The 12,107-nt window shown below is 39.9% G+C and overlaps 1 protein-coding gene across 1 annotated transcript in view; it reads right to left on the bottom strand.

The window, feature by feature from the left end:
- Nucleotides 1-11,557, bottom strand: part of LOC126298655 (uncharacterized) — a 56,544-nt gene extending 44,987 nt beyond the window's left edge. The window contains exon 1 of the mRNA XM_049990070.1: nt 10,721-11,557. Within this exon, the coding sequence (XP_049846027.1) occupies nt 10,721-11,540 (820 nt within the window). The 5' untranslated portion in view covers nt 11,541-11,557. The remainder of the gene's footprint in view (nt 1-10,720) is intronic.
- Nucleotides 11,558-12,107: the final 550 nt, after the last annotated feature.

The following is a 12,107-nucleotide window of genomic DNA, read 5'->3' as shown; positions in this document are numbered from 1 at the left end:
ACCTTCTACTCAGTTGACATTTGTGGAGATACAAAAATGAGCAGTTGACTTTTATGTAGCTATAAAAGTAGTAGTTATGTTCAGGGAGTTATAAAAAGAGCAGCTGATGTTTGTAGAGTTACAACACCAACTCCTTTCACTGCCACTGCCTACCATTATGCATACGAGGGTCAGAAGATGGTCAATAACTGACCAAAACTGGTTACCACAAAATAAATGTTTTTTGAATTTGAGACTGTTTGTGTCATTTCTAAAGCACTTTTGCCAAACCACAGTTCTCCACAAGAAATGCTCTCAAAAATTACCAAAACCTTTGGATGAATAGTCTGGCATTTAACCACTGAAGCACACGAAAAACAAATTTTATTATTTCTATCCCCAAGTTTACAATATGCAAAGGGGGGAAGAAAAATGGTTCAGTCAATTTTACAATTTTATCATGCCTATTCCAATCATCAGTTACCCACATAGGATAGGAAGCATAATACGGGCAGTACCACCACCCCCCCCCCCCCCCCCAAAATCCCGCAAACACTCAAGAGTAAAAAGTGATTTTTTTCATATCTTCTTTTCTGCTACTATCTGCAGTATTCCTTATATTTGCACATGCTATTTATCTCTGCAGAATTTATGACATGTCATTTTAAAAATCAGAATTGCATAAAGTGAATAGAATTCTGGAAAAAACTGGTGACCATTGAAAGGTGTTTGTACTAATATTTACTTATAGACTATGCAATGCAACATCCCACATAACTGAAATGTTCAGATCCATACAGTAAAAAGTTTTTGTTTTTGCTTTCTGTTCCCAGACAGTTCCATAGATTACCCACAAACTGTAGATGTAAAGATAAAGATCTATGTTGAATTCACTTCAAAGTAATCCTTGTCATGGGCCATTCTCCAAAATGTGTAGTGGAAACAGAGGTATTTGTAAATTTCAGTTCATGTTTTTGGCAATATTCATTTGATCTACATAAAAACTCTGAAAAATTCAATTTTAAGGCACCTCTTGGCTTAAAACTATATACCTGGCTGCTGTTTAATGGTAGAACTCTCCACATAAGATGGGCACTTGGCATCTTTCTCTTGTATTATTGTATAGGTCTTTTGGAACTATGTAAATCTGCTTAAAAACTGTTATGAAAAAATCTAAGTTGTAAAGATAATGTATAAACTGCAACCAACATCTGAACCAGACTAGCTGAGTAATAAATCAGTATTGAGGAGCTAAGTCTCACCCTTAGTTATGGACACGACTCCCTGCAAATGTGGCTATAACATCGATTATGTCCTATGACGTAGTTTAGAATTAAACCCGGTATCTTTAGTGGATACCTTTATCTTGTGTTTCAGTTCACTTATTGAAAATACTAATTAATGTAATTTTGTAATATATTCTGAACAGATGAAATATTTCAATCATATTTCTTAATCTCAGTTCCACTCTTGAACAACAGACCAGAAAAATTTGCATTTTGTGATAAATGCAAAACAGATGCAAATTCTGCATCAAAATGTGAAAACGCTGTTTCATAGCAAATTGTATCCAGATGAGCTATTTATCACAGATAGTTTGAAATAGCTTTATTTTCTGCAAACAATACCAACAATGTAAGCAGTTACTGGCATTGTATACAGGCACGGATTTGTGGGTGGGTAAACCGGGGCATCTTCCCTGAGTGGCAATTTCAGGGGGCACCAAATTCATATTCTTGAAGGAAAATATCTTATTTCACAAAGCGCCTAGCATTCAGCATACATTAGCCTATCAATTATTTATATGATTTTGAAACATTTTTGAAAACATTCTAAGTTGATTTATGAATGAATCATAGTTGGTTGTTGCATGCATGCACAGTGTATGTGATGTCTCTGTCAGGGGAATCCCCACCACATCTAGAACTAAAAACTTTCATGCAGTCAAAAGGGGTCAGTGCTACACGAGCTCAATTGAATAAACCCAAAAGGGTGAATGTCAATCGCTGTTTGTTTATGTGGTTGACTGGGTTTGTGCATGATCAGGGTTGTTGCACTAGCGAAATCCATAGATTCAGAGTACCAGAGTGGAAATAAACGATTAGGCCTAACAGGTATAACTGGTAACAAACCTTACATATTAACTTCTTGGTGTATCCAAGGAAATGAAATTTTGGCAGAAATTTTTTTCCAGAGTGCTACACTCCAAAGGGCCAGTTGTACAGTTGATGTTCGATTCTTGGAATAGCACGGAAAACGCGTTATACAAACATGTAATAACACCTAACCATAGAATAAATGCGGAGTAAGTTAACCGGAAAATAAGTTTGACAATGGCAGTAATAATTATAGTATTAGTGATGACAAAATTGTTTGTTAGAATAAGGAAGAAGAAGAAACAGAAACATTACACATATTATATAGAAGAATATGATGATTCCAAATTTATATAGAAAATTCATGCTACTCCTTTTCGATCTCATGCTGAGAAACTGGAGCATATGAATGATATGTGAAACTATTTCCTAAAATAAAATTATTTACTTGTAGTAGGTCTAATTGGCATTTGATATTGGTACTTCATGAATTATATTCTGTCATGTTATTTATGAAAATCAGGTAGATAAAAATGGCCATTTGTGCAAAACAGTCTTGCTTATTTGGAGTGTGACAATTGTTGTGATGTTAAAAAGGCCTATATTTCATTTTATCTTGCAGACAGCGATAAAATAGATGTAGTCAGATCAAGAACCTCCACCAGTTTCGGGTACTATTCGTATTAACTGCATTTTCAGTATCAGACGATGACGTTTTGATTTTTCGTGTAGCAAAACATTTGACGGACTTTGATGAGGACACCGTGTAAAGCTATAGCAAAATCAGAGAAAAAAAATTCTGGGACCTAAGGACTGAAGAAATGTGTGCTGTCTTGCCTCTCTCTTGTCTGTATGGGTTTAAATTTCCTATATTTAAAAGCTATTAGGTTATAGGCAATAAAGAGTGCAAGTTTTCTGAATAGTTCTTTTTCTCCTGGTCCCAAATAATCCTACCCAGTATTAATTGTGAGTTTTTTTTACTGGGGATGGGATGTCAAACTGACTGTCTGGGCACAGGAGAGGCAAAGAATGACATTTTAATTTCCATTATCCTGAATATAGGTCTGATGGCTTCCATTACAAAATACTTGTATACCCATTTGAATTCCACAGTGCAATGTACAGTGACATGCAATAGAAGAATAGAGGGGGCAGGGCTGGGTGGGGGACACCACTATCTTTAGCCCATGCTCGGAAATGTTGTAGATCTGGGGCTGATTGTACATCATCTGGCGAAGCCCAATTTGGAAAGACAATTTGCGTAAGAACATACTTGGAAAATAAATTGTAAGAACGCAATGTTACATCAATGCGCTCAATGATCTGATGCCATGCCAATTGTGGATGGTTGTATGGTCTGTTAAAGATACACATCACATAATGCAATGTAATACTCAGCCATGGGACCTAGCATTTTATAAGAAAGAAACGCATACATTTGTTTGTTAGCTAAAGTTCAAAAGATAGTATAATGAGGATAGTTTTAACCTGTCGAATTGGTAGCAGATGTTTTGAACTGTAATTGCATCAAATACCACTAGAGGTTGAGTGTCAAATACATCCTTAACAATACTCTGCTCACTTCAAAAATGGTTCAAATGGCTCTGAGCACTATGGGACTCAACTTCTGAGGTCATCAGTCCCCTAGAACTTAGAACTACTTAAACCTAACTAACCTAAGGACATTACACACATCCATGCCTGAGGCAGGATTCGAACCTGCGACCGTAGCGGTCGCCCGGTTCCAGACTGTAGTGCCTAGGACCAGTCAGCCACTCTGCCCGGCTCTGCTCACTTCAACAATTAATTTCATGGTAGCCTTCCACAAATACTTCATGTTGTGCATTGCTAATTGTTTTTTATTTTTTATTTTGAATTAAGTAAAGCGCCTAATCCTGGCCTATCACAGATTTCGATTACGACCCTTACAATACCAGAAGAGATCAGCGATCCCTGTGACAATGTGTCAGTTCTGCTGTAGGCTGTGCTGGCCAGCAAAATGGAGGTGGGGTTTGTTTCCTCGCACTGCTCCATCCCCTCTGGCAGTCAAACTTCTAGTCTGTTTATGATCACGGCCATGTGCGACTATAGCTTATAGTGCTCACCCTTTGTGTTATAGCGTTTAGAAAACAAAATCTGAATGTTTTTTGACCGTGCCGAAATTTTGCCCTAACGTTAAAATCAAGTTGCCTTACATTCAGTTCTACATCAATGCTATGTGCCTTCTCAGTTCTATCTGGAGCATTGCCAAAATGGGTTGTAGGGTTATGAATGCTAATAAAGGGTCGAGATTAGTGGTCTATAGATTTTTTAATCTTCAAATTTGGCTGAAAAAACAAATAATGTCCAGAAACACCTCATATTGGAGATGCATTCACTTAACCGGTGGGAAAACACTGCTGCTTTTCAACAGAACAATCATTTTTGAAAGCTTAAATACAGCCAAGCAAAGAAAATTATGGCCATTTTGTAAGAAAAAGGTGTTGAAGTTTTTGTAAAAGCGAATATTCCAGTCAAAAAGTTCCTCATCAGCACTTTTTTTAACAGTCAATTTCAAAGAACTAATAATTTGTTCGTCTTCACTCATGAAGCATTGGGTGCTAATGACCACACAGTTGAGTGCCCAACAAAATCAATCATCATCATCATCATGTAGCACGACAGCCTTTTAAATTTATGCTATGCAAAGTACCCATGCGGTTTAAGGCATCATGTCACGCATTGCGCGGCCCCTCCCGTGGGAGGTTCAAGTCCTCCCTCGGGCATAGGTATGTGTGTGTGTTGTTCTTAGCATCAGTTAGTTTAAGTAGTGTGTAAGACTAGGGACCAATGACCTCAGCAGTTTGGTCCCTTAGGAATCCACAAAAAACAGAAAAAAATTGTGCGTCTAATAATTTACAGACAAAGAAAATAGATGCAAATATCGACAAAAATATACGTGAATTTTGCAAGAAACACACGTGAATTTTGCCAAAAGTGGATGCTATATTTTTTGGTTCCTATATTATGTTTCTTACATAACTTTTTTAAGTTACTCTTCCTAAATATAAGCTCTGTCTCGGAGAAAACTTATGATTTGTCAATGACACTCATGAAACACTTACATGTAGCAAATAACATAGGAATCCCTTTTCACCTGATGACACTGGCAATATACAGTTCATGAGACAATGAAAGCACAAAGAGCCACCTTGATTTACATGTCAACCACTGTCAATGAGTCACAGAGGTTGGCTGGAGCGGGATCTGAGGTAAATACATATCTCTTGTTAGTGTGTACTAGGTATGATAACTAGGATTGACACAGGGTGATTAAGGGGGAGGGTGGCTGGGTGGAGAGGAGGAGGATGCCTATGAACAGCCACAAAGGCATTGAGTGTTCCTCAAATCATTCTGACAGAATTCAGGAGTGATGGGGTGGTGCAGTGTGTTGCTGAATTGAGACATCACTGAAAGGGGTATTGCATATGGAAAATAGATTTCTGTATCACTTACTGAAAAGAGGTGATGACGGCCATCATGATTTAGGTTTTCTGTAATTTCCCTAAATCACTTCAGGCTTGTTTCTTTGAAAAAGCACGACCGACTTCCTTCCCCATCCCTCCCACTGGGACCAATGACCTCACTGTTTGGTCCCCTCCACTGAATTAACCAACCAACCAACCTAAACAGTATCCTATTACCAAGAAACATACATCACCTCAAGTAGTTTTCATTGTACTAATACAGTGGTTCCCATACTTTCTGAAACAGTCCAGAGTCCAATCAGCTGTTAGCTATAACCTCCCCCCCCCCCCCCCCCACATACATACACACACACACACACACACACACACACACCATCATCATCAACATTTGCAACTACCTATCTTTAGAACGAAACAGAATTTTCTTTGAACACTTTCATTTTTAACATAAATAAGAACATAAAAAAACATAAAAATAAGTGATATTTAGTTTTTGGGTCTTTTATTAAACCACAATCATGAACTAATGTGTCAGTTATACGATTGGTACTACTACTTTTCAACAATCTATTGATGAAGCAATTTTCAGTGGACTGTGAGTGTTACCTAAATGGGTTGGACAATAATATGGAAAATGCTAAAAGCACATTACCATGCTTAATACGAAGTACAAAAGCAGATGACATTCAAAACAGATGCCAGTCATCTCACAACGAATAAATAAAAGTACTGCATGGTTTTCAAGGGAATCTTTTACTATTCTTCCTACAAAATATTGGCAAGTTCATGTAACTATGGAGGTGGATAGTGATCATGTGCACTTCTCTCCACAACAGACTACAAATGGTCAATAATATTGAGATCTGGTGACTTGGTGACAAGGAGAGATGTGACAGATCATCCTCATGCTGACAAAACCATTCCTGGATGATGGGAGCTGTCTGAACAGGTGCCCTGTCACCTGCTGGACAAGAAACTTTGTACCATTGGATGTATCTGATCAGCCAAAATGGTCATGTAATCCTTGGCAGTAACGCGACCCTGCAGAGTAACCGTAACAAGATATGGCTTCTCAAATCATTCTGAACTCCTGCCATGTTTCACTCTCGGCAGCAAGCTGTCTGCATTGTAAGCTTAGGACAGCATACGCCAAGCATAAACTTCACCAGAAGTCAGAAACATTGTGAAACAACACTCACCCTACCAAATAACTTTCTTCCATTGCTCCATAGTCTGAGGTTTGCAGCTTTGGCACCTGTTACATGCATTTCCATCACTGATGAGTCATTTTGGAATTCTAACTCGCCCTGCAGTTCCCAGGTTATGGAGATTTCTATGTGTTGTTTTGGTGCTGGTACAAGTTTGCAAGTGCAACATTCAGTTCTGCAGTGATTTTTGTCTGTCACCTTCGCATTGTGACTTAGTGGATGATGTTTTTCTGCTTTGCCTGTATGCAAGGCTATACTTGGATATGGTGTCTCTTGAAACACCAAACATTTTAGCTATTTTGCTTCTGGAAGCACCAGCCATATAAGCACCAACAATTTGCCCATGTTTAAATTCACTTAGCTCTGACATAATGCACTCACAACTATAGGGCAGTTGTGTGCCCCACAAACTAAACATCATCATCACAACTATAGTCAAAATGACTTAAGAAGATTTCAAAACTCATAGTGTTGTTGCCAGCTTTCAACTGCCAGTTTTTGGAACACAACCTACAACCAGCTTAGAAATGGAAGTGATGCCACTTTCTGCAGGACCTGACCATCATTTTGCAGGACAATGCTCAAGCACATACAGTGCAAGCTGTTATTGATATGTTTGACTGATGGAGTTGCTAAGTGCTATACCACCTACTGCACTTCCCTGACTTAAGCCCTTGTCAGTTCAACTCAATTTCTAAACTGAAGGAAACACTTCACAGTATTTGCTTCAGAACTGCTACAAATTCTTCGGGCAATAGACCACACCACTCTAACTGTTAACACAACTGGCACTGCTAAGAGTATCCTATGACTTCCACATCACTGGCAACAGGTTGTACACAATGCTGGTGACTACTTTGAAGGTCAGTAAAACTTTGAAACATGTATCTATTCTGTATGACATGTAAATAAGTAGTTGCCACTATTAAAGTTCCAACCCTCATATATAATTCTGAACTAATGTATTTCAAGGTGAAGGCAACTAGTAACTAAGTGAAACAGTCATCAGTTCAAAGGTTGGTTGGAACACCACAGTGTTTTACTTGATTTGATACAATTAAAGTTTGTGCCCCTGTCTTAATTTTACCTACAGGCCAAAATGCACAGACACATGTTGGGCCTACAATATAGCATACAAATTTGAACCAAGGTGCAACTTATCATTTCACATACATACTTTTTTCATGGTAAATAATAAGAACCAAACAGTTGCATGATAAAGATTTATTGAAATCCTTGACTATGGTTTCGGTATGTCTAAATATACCTTCATCAGAAGCAAAAATGCACCTGAACAGGAAGACACCTTCATTAGCAAAAAGCTTAGCAACATAACTGAAATAAAGGAAAAAACAAACACTTATAGCTTTAAGTAACCATGAAAATTACCAAAGTATTAGAAGCATAAAAACTTTTAGTCACTTACTAAAATCACATCCTACAATGGAGATGCATAAAACAATTGTCTCAAAGGCAGCACCAGTAGTTACAATTAAAATATCACCTCCATCTGTACAGAATAATTATGAAGAGATGGCCGATGTGAATACAGCATACTATCAGTACTTAGCCTGTGAAGTAGGATGAAGAAGGTGTGGAAGCACTAGGGCAGACAGTTTCACTGAGAGACGGCACTTGTGGTATGCACAAGTCACTTGCGCACATTAAAACCTGGGATAGATACTCATGCGCATCAAAATTTTAAAGGTTGTGCTAATTCAAACCCTTTGTCTTAATAAATAAAACATATCAGAACCATTTAAAACACCTGCATACAATAGAAAATATGAACATCAATTTGCCTGTGTCCTAGTCAAGCAGGTGAAGCTTGCACTAAGGAACATACCCAATGAGAGAGGGCACTAGTATTACGCGCAACAAATCTCAGCAGAGGAGCTCCTCTGAGGATGTCCAGCACAGTCCTGGATGAAACATCAGGAACAGAGGAGTTTCTTGGCCCACGACCTCACATCCTAAAATGTGTACCAGCAGCTATATCATCCAGTCGTGAAGGCCTTCATTACACCACTGTGCTTTTGAGGAAAATACTGTTATTGAATAGAACTGTCACTCTGATGACAAATATTTCTATCATACTGAAATTTCATACAATTAAATTGAAAAAGTTCATAATTAAAAACTGTTTTTGAAGCAGGGATGGAAGCCTGAAATATCAGATGCAAATTTGGCAATTTTTGCCTCGGGGTCTATAAAATGCATAATGATGTAGCTGGCAATCATTACTTGCGTGCAAATACACTCCTGGAAATGGAAAAAAGAACACATTGACACCGGTGTGTCAGACCCACCATACTTGCTCCGGACACTGCGAGAGGGCTGTACAAGCAATGATCACACGCACGGCACAGCGGACACACCAGGAACCGCGGTGTTGGCCGTCGAATGGCACTAGCTGCGCAGCATTTGTGCACCGCCGCCGTCAGTGTCAGCCAGTTTGCCGTGGCATACGGAGCTCCATCGCAGTCTTTAACACTGGTAGCATGCCGCGACAGCGTGGACGTGAACCGTATGTGCAGTTGACGGACTTTGAGCGAGGGCGTATAGTGGGCATGCGGGAGGCCGGGTGGACGTACAGCCGAATTGCTCAACACGTGGGGCGTGAGGTCTCCACAGTACATCGATGTTGTCGCCAGTGGTCGGCGGAAGGTGCACGTGCCCGTCGACCTGGGACCGGACTGCAGCGACGCACGCATGCACGCCAAGACCGTAGGATCCTACGCAGTGCCGTAGGGGACTGCACCGCCACTTCCCAGCAAATTAGGGACACTGTTGCTCCTGGGGTATCGGCGAGGACCATTCGCAACCGTCTCCATGAAGCTGGGCTACGGTCCCGCACACCATTAGGCCGTCTTCCGCTCACGCCCCAACATTGTGCAGCCCGCCTCCAGTGGTGTCGCGACAGGCGTGAATGGAGGGACGAATGGAGACGTGTCGTCTTCAGCGATGAGAGTCGCTTCTGCCTTGGTGCCAATGATGGTCGTATGCGTGTTTGGCGTCGTGCAGGTGAGCACCACAATCAGGACTGCATACGACCGAGGCACACAGGGCCAACACCCGGCATCATGGTGTGGGGAGCGATCTCCTACACTGGCCGTACACCTCTGGTGATGGTCGAGGGGACACTGAATAGTGCAGGTACATCCAAACCGTCATCGAACCCATCGTTCTACCATTCCTAGACCGGCAAGGGAACTTACTGTTCCAACAGGACAATGCACATCCGCATGTATCCCGTGCCACCTAACGTGCTCTAGAAGGTGTAAGTCAACTACCCTGGCCAGCAATATCTCCGGATCTGTGCCCCATTGAGCATGTTTGGGACTGGATGAAGCGTCGTCTCATGCGGTCTACATGTCCAGCACGAACGCTGGTCCAACTGAGGCGCCAGGTCGAAGTGGCACGGCAAGCCATTCCACAGGACTACATCCAGCATCTCTATGATCAGCCCCATGGGAGAATAGCAGCCTGCATTGCTGCGAAAGGTGGATATACACTGTATTAGTGCCGACATTGTGCATGCTCTGTTGCCTGTGTCTATGTGCCTGTGGTTCTGTCAGTGTGATCATGTGATGTATCTGACCCCAGGAATGTGTCAATAAAGTTTCCCCTTCCTGGGACAACGAATTCACGGTGTTCTTATTTCAATTTCCAGGAGTGTAATTTCTCTCAACAGAGGTAAAACTGCAGTCTAAATAGCTAACATGGAAATTCAGTTCATAGGATGTACTTTTAAAAAGGATAATTTCATAATATATAACACCATCAACTCCACTCCAAAATGCAGGATAAGAGGAAAGTTTCAAAAGATTTATCTGCAGTGAACTTTTCGTTAAAGTCTCCCCCCCCCCCCCTCCCAACACCACCCCAAACACACACACATTTGAATATCCTGATGGAACATAACTAAAAGAGCAGAAAATAAAAATTTAATGAAAACATTTGCACTTACAATTTCCCTGCAGTGTGAAGAAATCAGCCATCTGTAAATTATGTCGTTTTGAAACAACTTCTGTATCAGGATTGACATATTCATCATCATCATCATCATCGTCAACATCATCAGCAGCAGCAGCATACAGACCCCCGCCATTGTCATCATACAGATCACCATCCCCATCATCATCATCATCACTAGTATCATTTTTATCGTAATCATATTCACTTCTATCACTTGAATACACAAAAATTTTTCTTGCAAAAGCAACATTCTTCTGAAAAGTGTAGTTCTGCTGTACTCTCATATAGTCTGCAATTCCACATAGGCGTGCAACCTGTTTTGGGTATTCTGTGTACTGTGATGTACTACACATTGCCTCTGTTGTGTTCTGTTCATTAGGTGGTTTTGTGGAATCCTGATGATTTTCTGATTCTGTTTCTCTGAGTGTTTGGTCAACCTTACGTTTTTTTATATCTGATTCCTCTAGTGTGTGATTTGGCAAAGAATCTGAATCTGATGAACGCTTTGCTTGCTCCTTTTTAATGGTGAGATCAGTAGATTTGTCTGTTTTGCATTCATAATCAGAACCTTGCAAAACTGCAGTATATGACAATCCATTTAACGAATGATTTGGAGGAGCACTTTGAAAATGCTTCTTATTACTCTGTAGTCTGCAATGAGTATGGGCACCTACTTTGGCTTTTTCACCACTTGTACTGCCCTCTATGTGCATTTTTAAAACAGGTAACCGGGTCTTCTTTTTCAAAGGTTCGGCTCCACAAGCATTATATTCTATGTCATCTAATGCTCTTTTCAGTGAACTCATGCACATTTCCTTCTGTAACTCTGCAGCATCTGAAAAGGCAAGGAATGACTTTCATTACACCTCTACTAAACATTATCTTTATTAATAGAAAAAAAGGAAAAACCAGTTTTCCACTTCTCATGATGATGGGCTAAAAAGCAGAAAACCAGTATGTGATTAAATTTAAATAGTTGCATAGTATCAGAAAAGTGTTTCCTCTTTGATATTACTGTTATGTTCTGTCAAGCACTAACATAAAAATTAGTTAATATTATCTGTACAACAACAACAACAAATACTAATAAAACTATTTGATATGTTTCACATACAGAGGAGTGAAATATACTCCCCGCACCCACCATAGTAGAGGGCATGCTGCAAATTAATGCCTCACATTTTCATATCATAATTCTAGAAGCTTTTTAAAAGAACAAATCTTATTAACATTCTACATCTTTATTCTTCATGTCTACATGTTTGTAGCACTCTACCACTAGAAGGTTCCAAACTGTAGTGCGAAAGATGGTGGTGTGTAACATCAATATGCTGGCAAATGAGAAACAGTGTGCTGTAATCAGGTTTTGAATTCAAAGA

This window comes from Schistocerca gregaria, chromosome X (assembly GCF_023897955.1).
Source record: "Schistocerca gregaria isolate iqSchGreg1 chromosome X, iqSchGreg1.2, whole genome shotgun sequence".
Taxonomy (NCBI): Eukaryota; Metazoa; Arthropoda; class Insecta; order Orthoptera; family Acrididae; genus Schistocerca; species Schistocerca gregaria.
This window is presented reverse-complemented; position numbering and strand designations above follow the sequence as displayed.